Genomic DNA, 13,198 nt, shown 5'->3' on the forward strand with positions numbered 1-13,198 from the left:
CAATGTCGTCCGCATATGCGGTAATTTTTAAACAATGTACCGCGGAGCAGAATGGAACTATTCTAGTTTGGGCCAGGAGAGCAGAAAGAAATGGCTCCATTGAGAGGGCAAACAGAAGGGGCGATAACAGACGTGCATACATACTGCATAAAACTTTCAAGAACTACATCTGGAAGAAGAGTACCTTAATAAATTCATAAGTAGTTGGATTTTTGAGCAGTGAATGGATTAGTACATGGTGCTGAATGCATCACTAGAACAGTACAAGGGGTAACACAGAGTATTTGCTGCAACATCGTGGATAATAACTGTGGAACTGAAGGTATAGAAGACAAGTATGCACGTGGATAGAAGACTGCATGCATACAGCACACAGGTTTGAAGCAGTCCTTGTCCTAAGGCCTACTTCGCTGCTTGAGTACTTGGGTACTGACTGATTGATTACAGTTCTGCAAGGAGAGTGCCTGCTTGAATTTATAAGTGCTTGAGATTTAGTGCAGTGAATGGATTATAACAAACTGCTTAAAGGGTCACTACAACAGTGCAACAGCAGTGACAGACTGCTTGGTGGAAGTGTAAGGATACAGACTAGGGAATTGAAGGTATAATAGACAAGTGTGCAGGTAGATAGAAGACTACAAGCATAGTGCATAGCGCTTTGAAGCAGTTCATGCCCTAATGCCTACTTCGGTGCATGAGTACTTGGGTACTGACTGAATGATAACAATTCTGCAAGGAAGCACCTGACTGAATTTATAAGTGCTTGAGTTTTAGTGCAGTGAAAGGATTAGAACAAACTGCTGAATGGGTCACTACAACAGTGCAACAGCAGTGACAGACTGCTTCGTGGAAGTGGAGGGATACAGACTAGGGAATTGAAGGTATAAAAGATAAGTGTGCAGGTAGATAGGAGACTACATGCATAGGGCATAGCGCTCTGAAGCAGTTCATGCCCTAAGGCCTACTTTGTTGCATGAGTACTTGGGTGCTGACTGAATGATTACAGTTCTGCAAGGACAGTGCCTGACTGAATATATAAGTGCTTGAGTTTTAGTGCAGTGAATGGATTAGAACAAACTGCTGAGTGGGCACTACAATAGTGCAACAGCAGTGACACAGTGCTTGGTGGTACTGTAAGGCTTGCATACTAGGGAATTGAAGGTATAAAAGACAAGTGTGCAGGTAGATAGAAGACTACAAGCATAGTGCATAGCGGTTTGAAGCAGTTCATGCTCTAATGCCTTCTTCACTACATGAGTACTCGGGTACTGACTGAATGATTGCAGTTCTGTAAGGACAGTGCCTGACTGAATTCATAAGTGCTTAAGTTTTAGTGCAGGAAATGGATTAGAACAAACTGCTGAATGGGTCACTGCAACAATGCAACAGCAGTGACAGACTGCTTGGTGGAAGGGTAAGGATACAGACTAGGGAATTGAAAGTATAAAAGACAAGAGTGCAGGTAGATAGAAGACCAGAAGCATAGTTCATAGTGGTTTGAAGCAGTTCATGCCCTATGGCCCACTTTGCTGCTTGAGTACTTGGGTACTGACTGACTGATTACAGTTTTGCAAGGACAGTACTTAACTGAATTTATAAGTCCTTGAGTTGTAGTGCAGTAAATGGATTAGGACAAACTTCTGAATGGGTCACTACAAGAGTGCTACAGCAGTGACAGAGTTATTGGTGGAAGTGTAAGGATACAGACTCGGGAATTGAATGTATAAATGACAAGTGTGCAGGTAGATAAAAGACTACAAGCATAGTGCATAGCGCTTTAAAGCAGTTCATGCCCTAAGGCCTACTTCGCTGCATGAGTACTTGGGTACTGACTGAATGATTACAGTTCTGCAAGGACAGCACCTGACTGAATTTATAAGTGCTTGAGTTTTAGCATAATGAATGAATTAGAACAAACTGCTGAATGGCTCACTACAACAGTGCAACAGCAGTGACAGCCTGCTTGATGAAAGTGTAAGGATATAGACTAGAGAATTGAAGGTATAAAAGACAAGTTTGAAGATAGATAGAAGACTACAAGCATAGTGCATAGCGCTTTGAAACGGTTCAGGCCCTAAGGCCGACTTCGCTGCATGAGTACTTGTGTACTGACTGAATGATTACAGTTCTGCAAGGACAGTGCCCGACTGAATTCATAAGTGCTTGAGTTTTAGTGCAGTGAATGGAGTAGAACAAACTGCTGAATGACTCACTACAACAGTGCAACACCAGTTAGAGACTGCTTAGTGTAAGTGTAAGGATATAGACTCAGGAATTGAAGATATAAAAGACAAGTGGCTCAATAGGAGAAGTGTGGCTCAATGGTTAGAGCGGCATACCCTGATGCAGAGGTCTGGCCCGGGACCAGGGTTCCATTCCCGCCTCGGCGAGTCTTGGGCTCAATTTCCTCGGACCTGATCATTCTCGCCTCGGTGCCTATTCTAATCATGGGTCCCACTCTGCAACTCTGGGCAATATTACTTAATCTCCACAACGACCCCAACAGCGCTGGGATGCCTGGCATCACCTTGGGGGTGCTGAGGAGTGGACATTTCACAGGGAAAAGCCAGGAAGGGTTCCACAGCAGTATGCGTTACAGCGCCTGGACACCCCAGTTCGGGTATAAGTGCGCTTTACAAGTACAAATTTCATTCATTCATTCAAGTGTGCAGATAGATCGAAGACCACAAGCATAGTGGAAAGCGCTTTGAAGCAGTTCATGCCCTAAGGCCTACTTCGCTGCATGAGTACTTGGGTACTGACTGAATGATTACAGTTCTGCAAGGACAGTGCCTAACTAACTTTATAAGTGCTTGAGTTTTACTGCTGCGAATGGATAAGGACATACTGCTGAATGGGTCAACAAACTGACTTACAGTGTGATTCTAGACAAATAACAGTATTTCTGATGAATGGAGTGTTTAGATACTGACTGGGGAAATGTAGGCCCAAAATACAAGTGTATTGGTGATTACACTACTACTTGCATAGTACATAAAAGTTTAAAGCACTGCCTGCCCTAAAGCCTGGCACACTGCAACAGTACATGTACTCACATGTCTGCAAACACAGCAACCAACCAAATCATTCACTCTCAAATTTCCCAAAATTTACACTGAATCATAGTGTGATTCTAGACAAACAACAGTATTTCTTAAAAATGGAGTGTATAGATACTGACTCAGGAAATGTAGGCCTGAAACACAAATGTGAAGATGGTTACACTACTACTTGCATAGTGCATAAGAGTTTCAAGCACTGCATGCCCTAAAGAGTGGCTCACTGCAACAGTACATGTACTTATATATCTGCAAACACATCAACCTACCAAATCATTCTCTATCAAGTTTCTTAAATGGACACTGACTCACACTGTGATTCTAGACAAATAACAGTATTTCTTATAAATGGACTGTATAGATACTGACTGGGAAAATATAGGCCTGAAACCCAAGTGTTAAATTGGTTACACTACTACTTGCATATTGCAAAAATGCTTCTCTCTGAATGATTCCCAAATGCACACAGACTCACAATGTGATTCTAGACAAAAAATGTTAAACCTTGCATTTTACAAAATCACATTTACTAGTCTAGAAACTGTTAGGTGACTAAACACATTCTATATATATGACTGCTGCATTTTACTATAGAATCCTGACTCATTTTGCAAATACATAAGCAATCTGCTGCATTATTGGCACCAACATTACATCAAAAAAGTGACACAATGTAACAACAAAGAGGCACAAAGGGCTTGTAAATCTGCCCCAGAGTGTATGCAGCCGTGTATGTATACTGACTGTTAAATTGTAGATTTGAAGCACAAGTCTGATTCTAGACAAGCAACACTATTAATTACTCTTATAAGACTAACATGACTGTACACATTCCAGGAATATAAATACTGCATTTTACTGTACAACCATGAGTTATTTTGCAAATACAAAAGCAATAAGTGGTTTCAAATTTGATAAAAACTTTATAAAAGGATAGGTTTTTAAGCACTTATATGTCTGCAAACACAAAATGTACAAAAAAGCTTCTCTCAGAATACTTCCTAAAAGCACACAGACGCATAGTGTAATTCTAGACAAAAAATATTAGACCTTGCATTTTACCCAAAAACATTTACTAGTCTAGAAACGGTAAGGTGACTAAACACATTCTATATATATTACTGCTGCCTTTTACTATAGAATCCTGACTCATTTTGCAAATACATAAGCAATCTGATGCATTATTGACGCCAACGTAACATAAAAAAAAGTGACACTATGGCAGCACAAAGAGGCGCAAGAGGCTTTTAAATATGCCACAGAGAGTTTGCAGTATTTCAAGAAGACAGGCTCTAGCCACAGAAATCTTTGAGTGTATGCCATTTATCAGGTGGCCTGTCAGATTGACCGCAAACAGACCAAGTCCTTTTGGAGCGTGAGCCAAATATCCAGTTGGCCTGGCAGACTGTTCATGAATACCCTATGTCTTTTCCAAGGGTCTGCAAACCCACCAAGTACAAACCAAGACGGCCCAAAAGACCGTGCCAAGGCAGCTCGTCAGCTAATGTCATCCAAAGACAGTCCGTAGACTGTATCGAGGGACCGCCCGCAGGCCGGTGTCATCCAAGCAAGGCAGTCTGCAAACTGCACCCAAGACAACCCAAGACTGTACCAATACAAGAGGACGTGCCTCTAGCCCCAGACCTTTTCAAGAGCAAATCCAATAACCAGTTGGTTTGGCAGATTACCTTTGAACAGTCCCGGACGTTTTCACAAAGAGGCCAATTACCAGTTGGCCCGGTAGAATACTCACAAGCGCTCTGTGTCCTACAAGGGTCCGCAGACCCACCAAGTCCAAGACAAAGCAGTCCACAGACTGTATCAGGCACGGCCCACAGGCTCGTGTTGTGCAAGCAAGGTGTCCTTTTTCAGTTATTCTCCACTGCCGACTCTCTGGACCAAACGGTCAGCTCCAGGGTTTCACCTTCAGAACCCCAGCCAAGGGCCACTAGCAGAGGATCCGTCGGATGGACAGAGCAGTGCAACCAAGCTCGGTCTTGTATGTGAGGGGCCCGATCCGCCAGACCGTCCAGATACCACCACAGCCACTGTGATCCGGTTATGAGAGAGGGGGCCCTTACACGGGCCCCTGTTTGGGCACTAACTGAAGGATGGGCACTCTAAGGGCCCTGTGGGGTATATATACAACCACCTGCAATGCCTTCCCAAGCGAAGAGTTGGTCAGACAGTAGAGAATATAAACAGACTTTATTCGTAGTTCTCTGCAAAGAGAGCCCCGGTCAGACCTGCACCCAAAGATGGACGCTGAGCGGATTGACTTCCCAATAGGTTACAGTAGGCTAAAAGGGCTAAAAGGGCTTCCCAGCCATCTCCAACCCTGCTCACTGTGGAAAAGTACTGGCTTGAGCAGACCTGAACAATGGAGCACAGAGATAAGCTAACACATGCCAGATGGGAACACGTTATCAGGAATACAAGGCCACGGTGCTGGGTTTCAGTATCTCCTAAGGTGGGGACCGAAGCTACACATTCAGCTAGGCATGTGATGGCAGAATATCTTATTCATTAGCAATTCAAGGAAACAGGCTTGGACAGCAGGAGAAATAATTACAAAACCCTGTGTTCTGCCGAGGCATTTAATATGAGCACTGAGGCCTAACCCAGGCACTGTTTAATATGGATTGCAAAATTTAAAATGGATGCACACTGGCTAACTAAAGCTTACATGCTGCGAGGATACCTTATTGGGTTGCATAACGTGGATACAAATGCATGTATTTTAGCCACACATTGCTAACCTAAATCAGCACGGCAGAGGCATCATATGAAAGGGAATTATGAATCTAACAGTGCGGTGCCCACAGGTTGTAGAGCACGTAGCAGATCTATGGAGGGAGTGGTCATCATGAGTGCAGCAGCAGTTCCCTTTGTGGTGTCTTCAGCTCACAGAGCCAGCAGTGATGTTGGTGATGGCATCAGTCTGCAGTTTCCTTCTGTGGCAAATGGAACGCACGGTCCCAGGGGCAGTACCCAGAGGAAGGCGAAATCTTTGCTGTTCCCGAGACTTCTTGAACAGGGGGCAAGCTCCATTTCAAAGCCTTTGGAGACACTCAGCAGAAAACGTTACAGAAAGTTCAGTCCGGTCATTTCTCTGTCCAAGACAGAGGCAGCTACTGTAGGCCCAAACAGCAAAGTTTGTCACAGCTTTCCCAGCTCTTCTTCTTGGCAGGTTCCTTGATCAAAGCGAGTTCTGGGGTCTAGGCCCCAATATTATAACTTCATTTATTTGTGTTCCCTTGTGGCAGAAAGGCACTGTGCTCATTCCAAACCAGTTCTGTTCTCTCTGGTCCAGCTTCCTGTCAGGAGGTGGAGACAGCATTGTATAAAGCAGGCCAGACCTATTCAGGTGCAATGAAATTTCATCCCACTACTCTAAATGCAGCCCAGGTCTATTCAGCCCAGCTGTGACTCATCCAGGAATAGCAGGACACACCTCTACCCCTCCAGTGCCTATCTACGGTGAATGCACACCCCACGCCCCTGTCACGCCAAAGCCAGACAGTCAATTCAAAAACCAGCAGAGGCACACTGGATGGCTTAGCAAGAAAAAAACACCTTCTAAAAGTGGTATTTTCAAATACACAATATGAAATTCATCTTTACTAAAGGATGCATTTTTGTATTCTGAGTTCAGGCATCCTAAACTCCATCTTTCTACCTTGTCCCAATGGGAAGTGTTAGAACTGGGGGTCTCTAGTTTGCAGAGGTAGGTACCACTGTCCAAATAGGGACCCATGCTTCTAGTCAGGGTAAGGAGGAAACACTCTTTAGATAACCTCTGCTCACCCCCTTGGAAGCATGGCACAGGCAGTCAGACTTATCCAAAGGCAATGTGCAAAGTATTTGTACCGACACTCACAGTAACACAGTGAAAAAACCACAAACTGACTCCACAACAGTTTAGAAAAATTAAGGTATTTAATCTAAACTACACAAGACCAAAACAACAAAAATCCAACATACACAGTTCAAGAATATGGTTTCAAAAGAGTTCTTAAGGTTTCGATAAAATAATCCACAGATGTGTAAAAAGTTCACATTTGCGTCACGTTTAGCCAACAGTACCTTTAGTTGCGACAAAGTTCCAAAAGCAGAAGCTGGTGCGGTGGAAAACAAGTGATGCGTTGCTCCTGAGACCCTGGGGAGGCGTTTGCGACAACCCCGCTGTAGCAGCGGGCGTGTTGTGACGAATCCGGTCTGTATGGGGAGGAAGGCCACCTGTATGAATTCCGGTGTGTAGGTTCCATAGGAAGTTTGTTCTCACAAAGGCACAATGCGATGATCTCGTAGGGGCTGCGACGATCTCCGGGGCGACAATGCGCGATCCAGCGGCGATCCTTTCTCTCGCAGCTCCTCGATGCGATGGCTCTGCAACGATGCTCGCAGCGATGTGATGCGATCCGCAAGCCGGCGCTGTGGCGATCTCCCTCAGCGATGACAGGCTCTGCGACGAAGCTCGCAGCGATGGTGATCTTCCCACAATCGAAGGATGCGTTGTCTTAGGCAGCAGCAACAGGCGCTGCGATGATGTCGACCTCTGTAGTTGCGGGAATTTCCTCGCACTGTCGGAGATGCGCTCCGCAGTGAGCGATGCGATAACTTTTCAGTTGCAAAAGTCTCTCAATCTTACTTTTCAGCTTACCAGCACAGGTACGACTTCCAGAGGCACCACAACTGGCCCAAGCACTCTAGGAAGGACAGAACTCTCATAATTAAAACCTAATACGAGGATGAGGTTTCAGAAAAGAATAATACTAGTCATTCCTCAAAAGTAGGAGCATGTCGGTTCATATTGAAAGTGTAATGTTTGATTGTTGCATTAAAATCTGAAAGTACCTCATTGGCACTTTTATGCCCTATTGGTGTGGATTTCATTTGATTAATTATTGTTATATTTTATCTGTCTGGCTTATTTGTATATCTAAAACATAACATTTCAATTTAGCCATTTTACTTCGCTCATCTTTCCAGAATGCAGTACAAAGTCAAACCAACAGTGAGGCAGTGCAGAAGGCTGCAAAGCAAGTGTTAGTCTTCAATGCTTTGGAGTCCATTATTGCTAAGAAATAGAGGGCCATATGTAAAAGCCCCTATATCCGGGGTAACATCACATTTTCTAATGTTCCTGTGGTGATACAGGCTTTGCCTTATGTACAAGGGGCAGCGTTAAGCTACTTACCGTGGATTAACGCTGCCTTGTAAATAAGGTCCCCTTTCATGCTATGCTTGGCGTGAAAGGGGTGGGCTGTGTGTGTGGCAGTGGACGTTTCACTGCAACAACCATTGATTTGGATGCTGTCCTCTATTCACAAGATGTGGTGTAAATAGGAGGCAGCGCCAAAATTAAGACCTGTTCTTAACTTATCGGATCGAGGGGAAATGCTTTATTTCTCCTAATTTTTGCTTTTGCCATGTGTGCTGCCTTGAAAAGGCAAAATGTCTTCCATTGCTTATGTGTAGGAAGGTGTCCCTTCCTGCACATTAACAACCTTTAAAAAAAATACATTTTGTAACTTCCATGTGTGCTGCAATAAGCAGCGCGCATAGAAGTTAGAAAACGGCATTTAAAGATTGTTTATGTGCTGGAAGGGACACCTTCCGACACATAAACAATCTTCCCATGCACGCAGAAACCCTTGCACTATGGTTCAAGGGTAACCCTGGGCGTAGTTTGCGTAGTAGCACTACGCGTAGCTACACGAAGTACACTTCCCACTATGCACGCTACGCGTAGGTACGTGAACTGCCAAGTGCGGTAGGGAAAATGCTGTTCGCACTGATTGCACAGTGCCAGATGCTTGTCCGCACTGTGCTATCATTGCAAACGGCATCTTGCACAGTGCAAGCGGTCACTTTCTGCCGCTTGAGTAGATTTGTACTCAAGCAGCAGCTTTCTCAACGTGGACTGGTAGTTTCTCAAAGCAAGCATTGATAATCTCGCCGGGAGGTTTATTTTCCACGCTCGGGATCGGTAACTTGATGTTGCTGATCGCGAACGAGGAACAAGTCTCGCCTGGATGTTGATTTTGCTCTCTCTTGGTCGCCAACTTGAGGACCACGAACAAGCAAAAAAGGCCCGAAACGCTATGTGTTTTTGCACAGTGCTACGTGCAATTCGCGTAGTGCGTAGTAGCGCAAACTACGAATGCTCTGCGAGCGTAGTGTAGTACTATGCCCAGGGTTATCCAAGGGTGCCTGTGTTGGCACTAGGCAGCTAAGTGTAACACCAGTGCAGAGGAAAACGCAAGGCTGCACCATATTCTGGTAAATATGGCGCAGCCTTGCATTTTTGGAGTGACGGAGCGAGGTTACCGCAGACACCTCACTCAGCCACTTCTTTGTAAATATATCCCCATTAGTATCTTGTAAGGATTGGCACATTGATCCACAGCATGGAATTAGAAATATGTTTGAAGACTGTCTGAACTTACCTCCCATAGGCTGAAAGAGAGGGTAGTGGCCCTATCCGCGAACATAAATGGCATATAAATATGTACATTTAGCTTTGACATTCTGGCTTCCAATCTGCTTTTTTTCCAGAAAGGCAGACCCTTCAGGCTGGCAGTGGACGTTGGCTGTGGCACCGGAGAGAGCACACGTGTCTTGGCTGTTCATTTCCAGAAGGTGATTGGTGTCGACATCAGTGAGTCTCAGATCCAAGTGGCGAAGTGTGTCAGCTCACCCCCCAATGTGTCCTATTTGTAAGTTACCATAAACCCTTTAAGGGGTTTCCTTAATAAATGCAAAATCTATTTTCACCAATGCTGTACCTCAACTATCTAAGTGTTGTTAATAATTCTATCACTTCACCACCAACTATGTCTTCTGAAGAAGGGAAACTAAGTCAAAATAGTATCTTAATAAATGATCAAATCTACATATTTTACAAAAGGGCATTTACATCATTTGTGTAACATAAAAGAAGACCTTTGTTTCCAGCAATTGGGGGCAACATGTTTCTCACGGATTGCCATCATCAGCAGCTGCTGGCATTATTCCTTCAGACTGGTGAGACTTTTTGGTGTGTTAACAGCGGATGCAGACATACTAAATTACCATCTGGGATAGAAAAAATATTCCGAAATTACCTTCAGGGATATGAGGCTTTCCCCTAGGCTCCCCTCTCTCTTTTCTCTGAGTGATTACATAAACAAGTCGGCTGAGCTACTTTCGTTAACGCTTTTATAAGAACTCAAGCTAATGCATGACTGAAGTAATATTATGGTTGCTATTATCACAAATGGTGTGGGGACAAGGAATGAATATAACGAAAATATTATGAAGAGAGGTAACATTATTTCCTTATAATTAGCCTTCCCGTTGAGTCTCTTTAAATTAGAATTAGTAACTTAGGCTCTGGTATCGCGAGAGGTGAAGTGTCTTACTTCATGCTTTGTTTGTATGAGCAGACTTCCTGTCTCACAAGACCAGTCTCAGTTTAAGAGAAGCTAATTTGTAATCTGCCAATGGGCTTTGTGGTGAACATTCAAGTGCTCTTGATTCCAAACTGAGATTAATTAGATGATACTAACGGGCTACAGCACTTGTTGGCAAATGCGGCGGTAAAAATGTACTACTGCTTGCACGTTGCTTATCAATTTTTGTATAAACAGGTTTTATAAACTCACAAATGAATACTAGGCAAACATATTGAAGATGACGCAAATCATAAAATCTGCATGGAATTTTTCTGAATAGTTTTGGACTACCGGGGAGCATATTCATGAGAAAAAGTTGGCCCACGAAGCTTACCCAAGTTTGGCAACACAGTGCTGCTCTGCCATTTTCAAAACGCGGGAATGCGCCATATTCCCAAGAATATGCCCCTGCTGTTTGTTTCTGTAGAGCTGGCACTACATTTAGCTACCTAGTGCCAATGCAGGCACCCTTGCACCATAGGCATGGGTTCCTGTGTTGCGGGGAAAGGCTGTTTTTTGTGCCGGAAGGTGCACCTTCCTGTACATAAACAATTACTAATGGCGATGTGTTATTTCCAACTGTGCTGCTGAATGCAACACATATAACACCTTCCTGCATATAAAAAGTAATCAATAGCATTTTGCAGAATACAGTACACGTTGAAAAAGCAAAAACAAGGAGAAATATAATTATTTCTCCTTGTTTCATCCTTCCAACGCCTGCTGTTGCACAACTCCTTGTAAATCTGGGACAGCGTCAAAAGCAATGGGTGTTTGCAGTGGAACGGCCACAGAAACACCCATTGCATGCCCCTTTCATGCTGATATGCGGAAAGGGGTCTTATTACAAGGCAGTGTTAAGCCCAAATAGTTGCTTAACAGCGCTTTGTAAATATGAAGAAGGACATATCGCCACCAGAATGTCACTAAAAGTTATTTTCTGGTAGCAATAGCCCCTTTTGAATTTGTCCCTGAATTATAGTTTGACAGATGGTTTACTCTGTCAGAATCGTGACGGATATCCTGTCAACTAAGTTTCAGAAGATCCATCCTGTTGAAAAAAGCGAGGGGACTGTCAAAAATAAAACTTTTCCCATTTTACCTCCGATAGTAAATTTTGTTCTCCACACTAGCAAAAATGCTGGGCATTGGCCTGGTCGTGCCATCATCAGTTCACAACAAGCTGGGTGCAGTTTCTGACATGTGGGTACATTGTATTTTCTGCATAAGCAAGGGTTGTACACAAAATCATTAGACAAAAGGCATTTTGACGGAAAGTCTGACCAGATGCATGGCCTTCCATCAAAACACTATACACAACACAGTTGGGTGCATCCTCTTGCCACATGTCAAGACCTGCACCCATCCTCCGCAGCACACAGGTGAACAATTTGTGTGGCAGGGGCTAGATGCAGAGCAATTGGATACATGGTGTTGATGAACAGCAAGTGGTAAGGCAGATAAGTAATGTGCAATGAGTGCAGGACATATGGACAGTGTCAAAGCATTGAGGCAATAACAGCACTAAAAAAATCTGAATTTACTAAAAAGATATAGTTAATACGAATGATGGTAATTAAAATATTTTAACTTTTCACACGACAAAAGTCAAAGTGACTTTTGTTTCCTAAGAAAAACTTAAGTCTCCCGTCCTGAAGAAATAAGTCAGTTATCGTCTGCTACATGAACCATAGTACACATCAAGTCAGTTCATTTATATTATTTCATGCATATTGAAATATTTCCGACCCATGATGGTCACTATTTTAACTTTCTCTCTTCTGCATGTATTCATCTACCAACCATTCTTAAATGTCTTTCTTTCATTCACCTTCATATGAACCAACATATTCTACCCACTTTCTACTAAATGTTCACTGTGGGTGAACTCAACATCTTGACTACCGACCCATCAGATGTTCATAGCCAGAAAATGACATAGGGTTATTTTTAGATCCAGTCCTTGGTAGAGCAAAGCAAGACATGAGCCTTTTTCAATTGAAGTCAGGTTTATTACTTGAAAAGAGGATCCCATCAATACACCAACAGCGTCCTTAGGCAACTGCCCTCACCTCTTTGAATGCTCACATTCATATCTCTGTCATGATGAACTCTTCATTCCAGAGCCTACATTCTGTTGCTGCCACCGTGACCATATTGTCAGCAACTAAGATATCACAGGTATGAATTCCCTTAACTTTACCCAGTTGACTAATGTGGGTAATTATGATGGAAGTACTAGTCTGGACCAATCACTATCTAATACAAGTCTTCATTGGTAGCACATATGTTCCCTAACCAAAGAGCTTGCCTGACATTGACTAGCTAATTTTTCTCAGAAATATAAACAAAATACATGTTGAAGCTTCACCCAACTACTCAAAATGCATGACATTATAGATCACTATTCATACTTTAGTGTTGAACTTGTTCTGAATGTCACCCCCATCAAAATGATAATGGGCCCGATTCTCAGAACTAACTTGAGACAAAATCCTAAACTTACTACTTTCGGTATTCACAGAAGTTAGGATTTTGCTTAAGTTTGTCTTAAGACAGACTTAAGACATACTTAAGTTAGGATTTTGTCTTAAGTCTGTCTTAAGTCTGTCTTAAGACAAACTTAAGAGAAAATCCTAACTTCTGTGAATACCAAAAGTAGTAAGTTTAGGATTTTGTCTTAAATTAGTTCTGTGAATC

General features: G+C 43.1%; 1 protein-coding gene across 1 annotated transcript in view; it reads left to right on the forward strand.

Annotated features, from left to right (window-relative positions):
- The window catches only part of LOC144767616 (putative methyltransferase DDB_G0268948), a 544,273-nt gene that overhangs the window by 119,358 nt on the left and 411,717 nt on the right, over positions 1 to 13,198 (forward strand). Inside the window, exon 3 of the mRNA XM_078651020.1 lies at positions 9,621 to 9,781. Coding sequence (XP_078507146.1) covers positions 9,621 to 9,781 — 161 coding nt within the window. The remainder of the gene's footprint in view (positions 1 to 9,620; positions 9,782 to 13,198) is intronic.

The sequence above is a fragment of the Lissotriton helveticus genome, chromosome 7, assembly GCF_964261635.1.
Source record: "Lissotriton helveticus chromosome 7, aLisHel1.1, whole genome shotgun sequence".
Classification (NCBI taxonomy): Eukaryota; Metazoa; Chordata; class Amphibia; order Caudata; family Salamandridae; genus Lissotriton; species Lissotriton helveticus.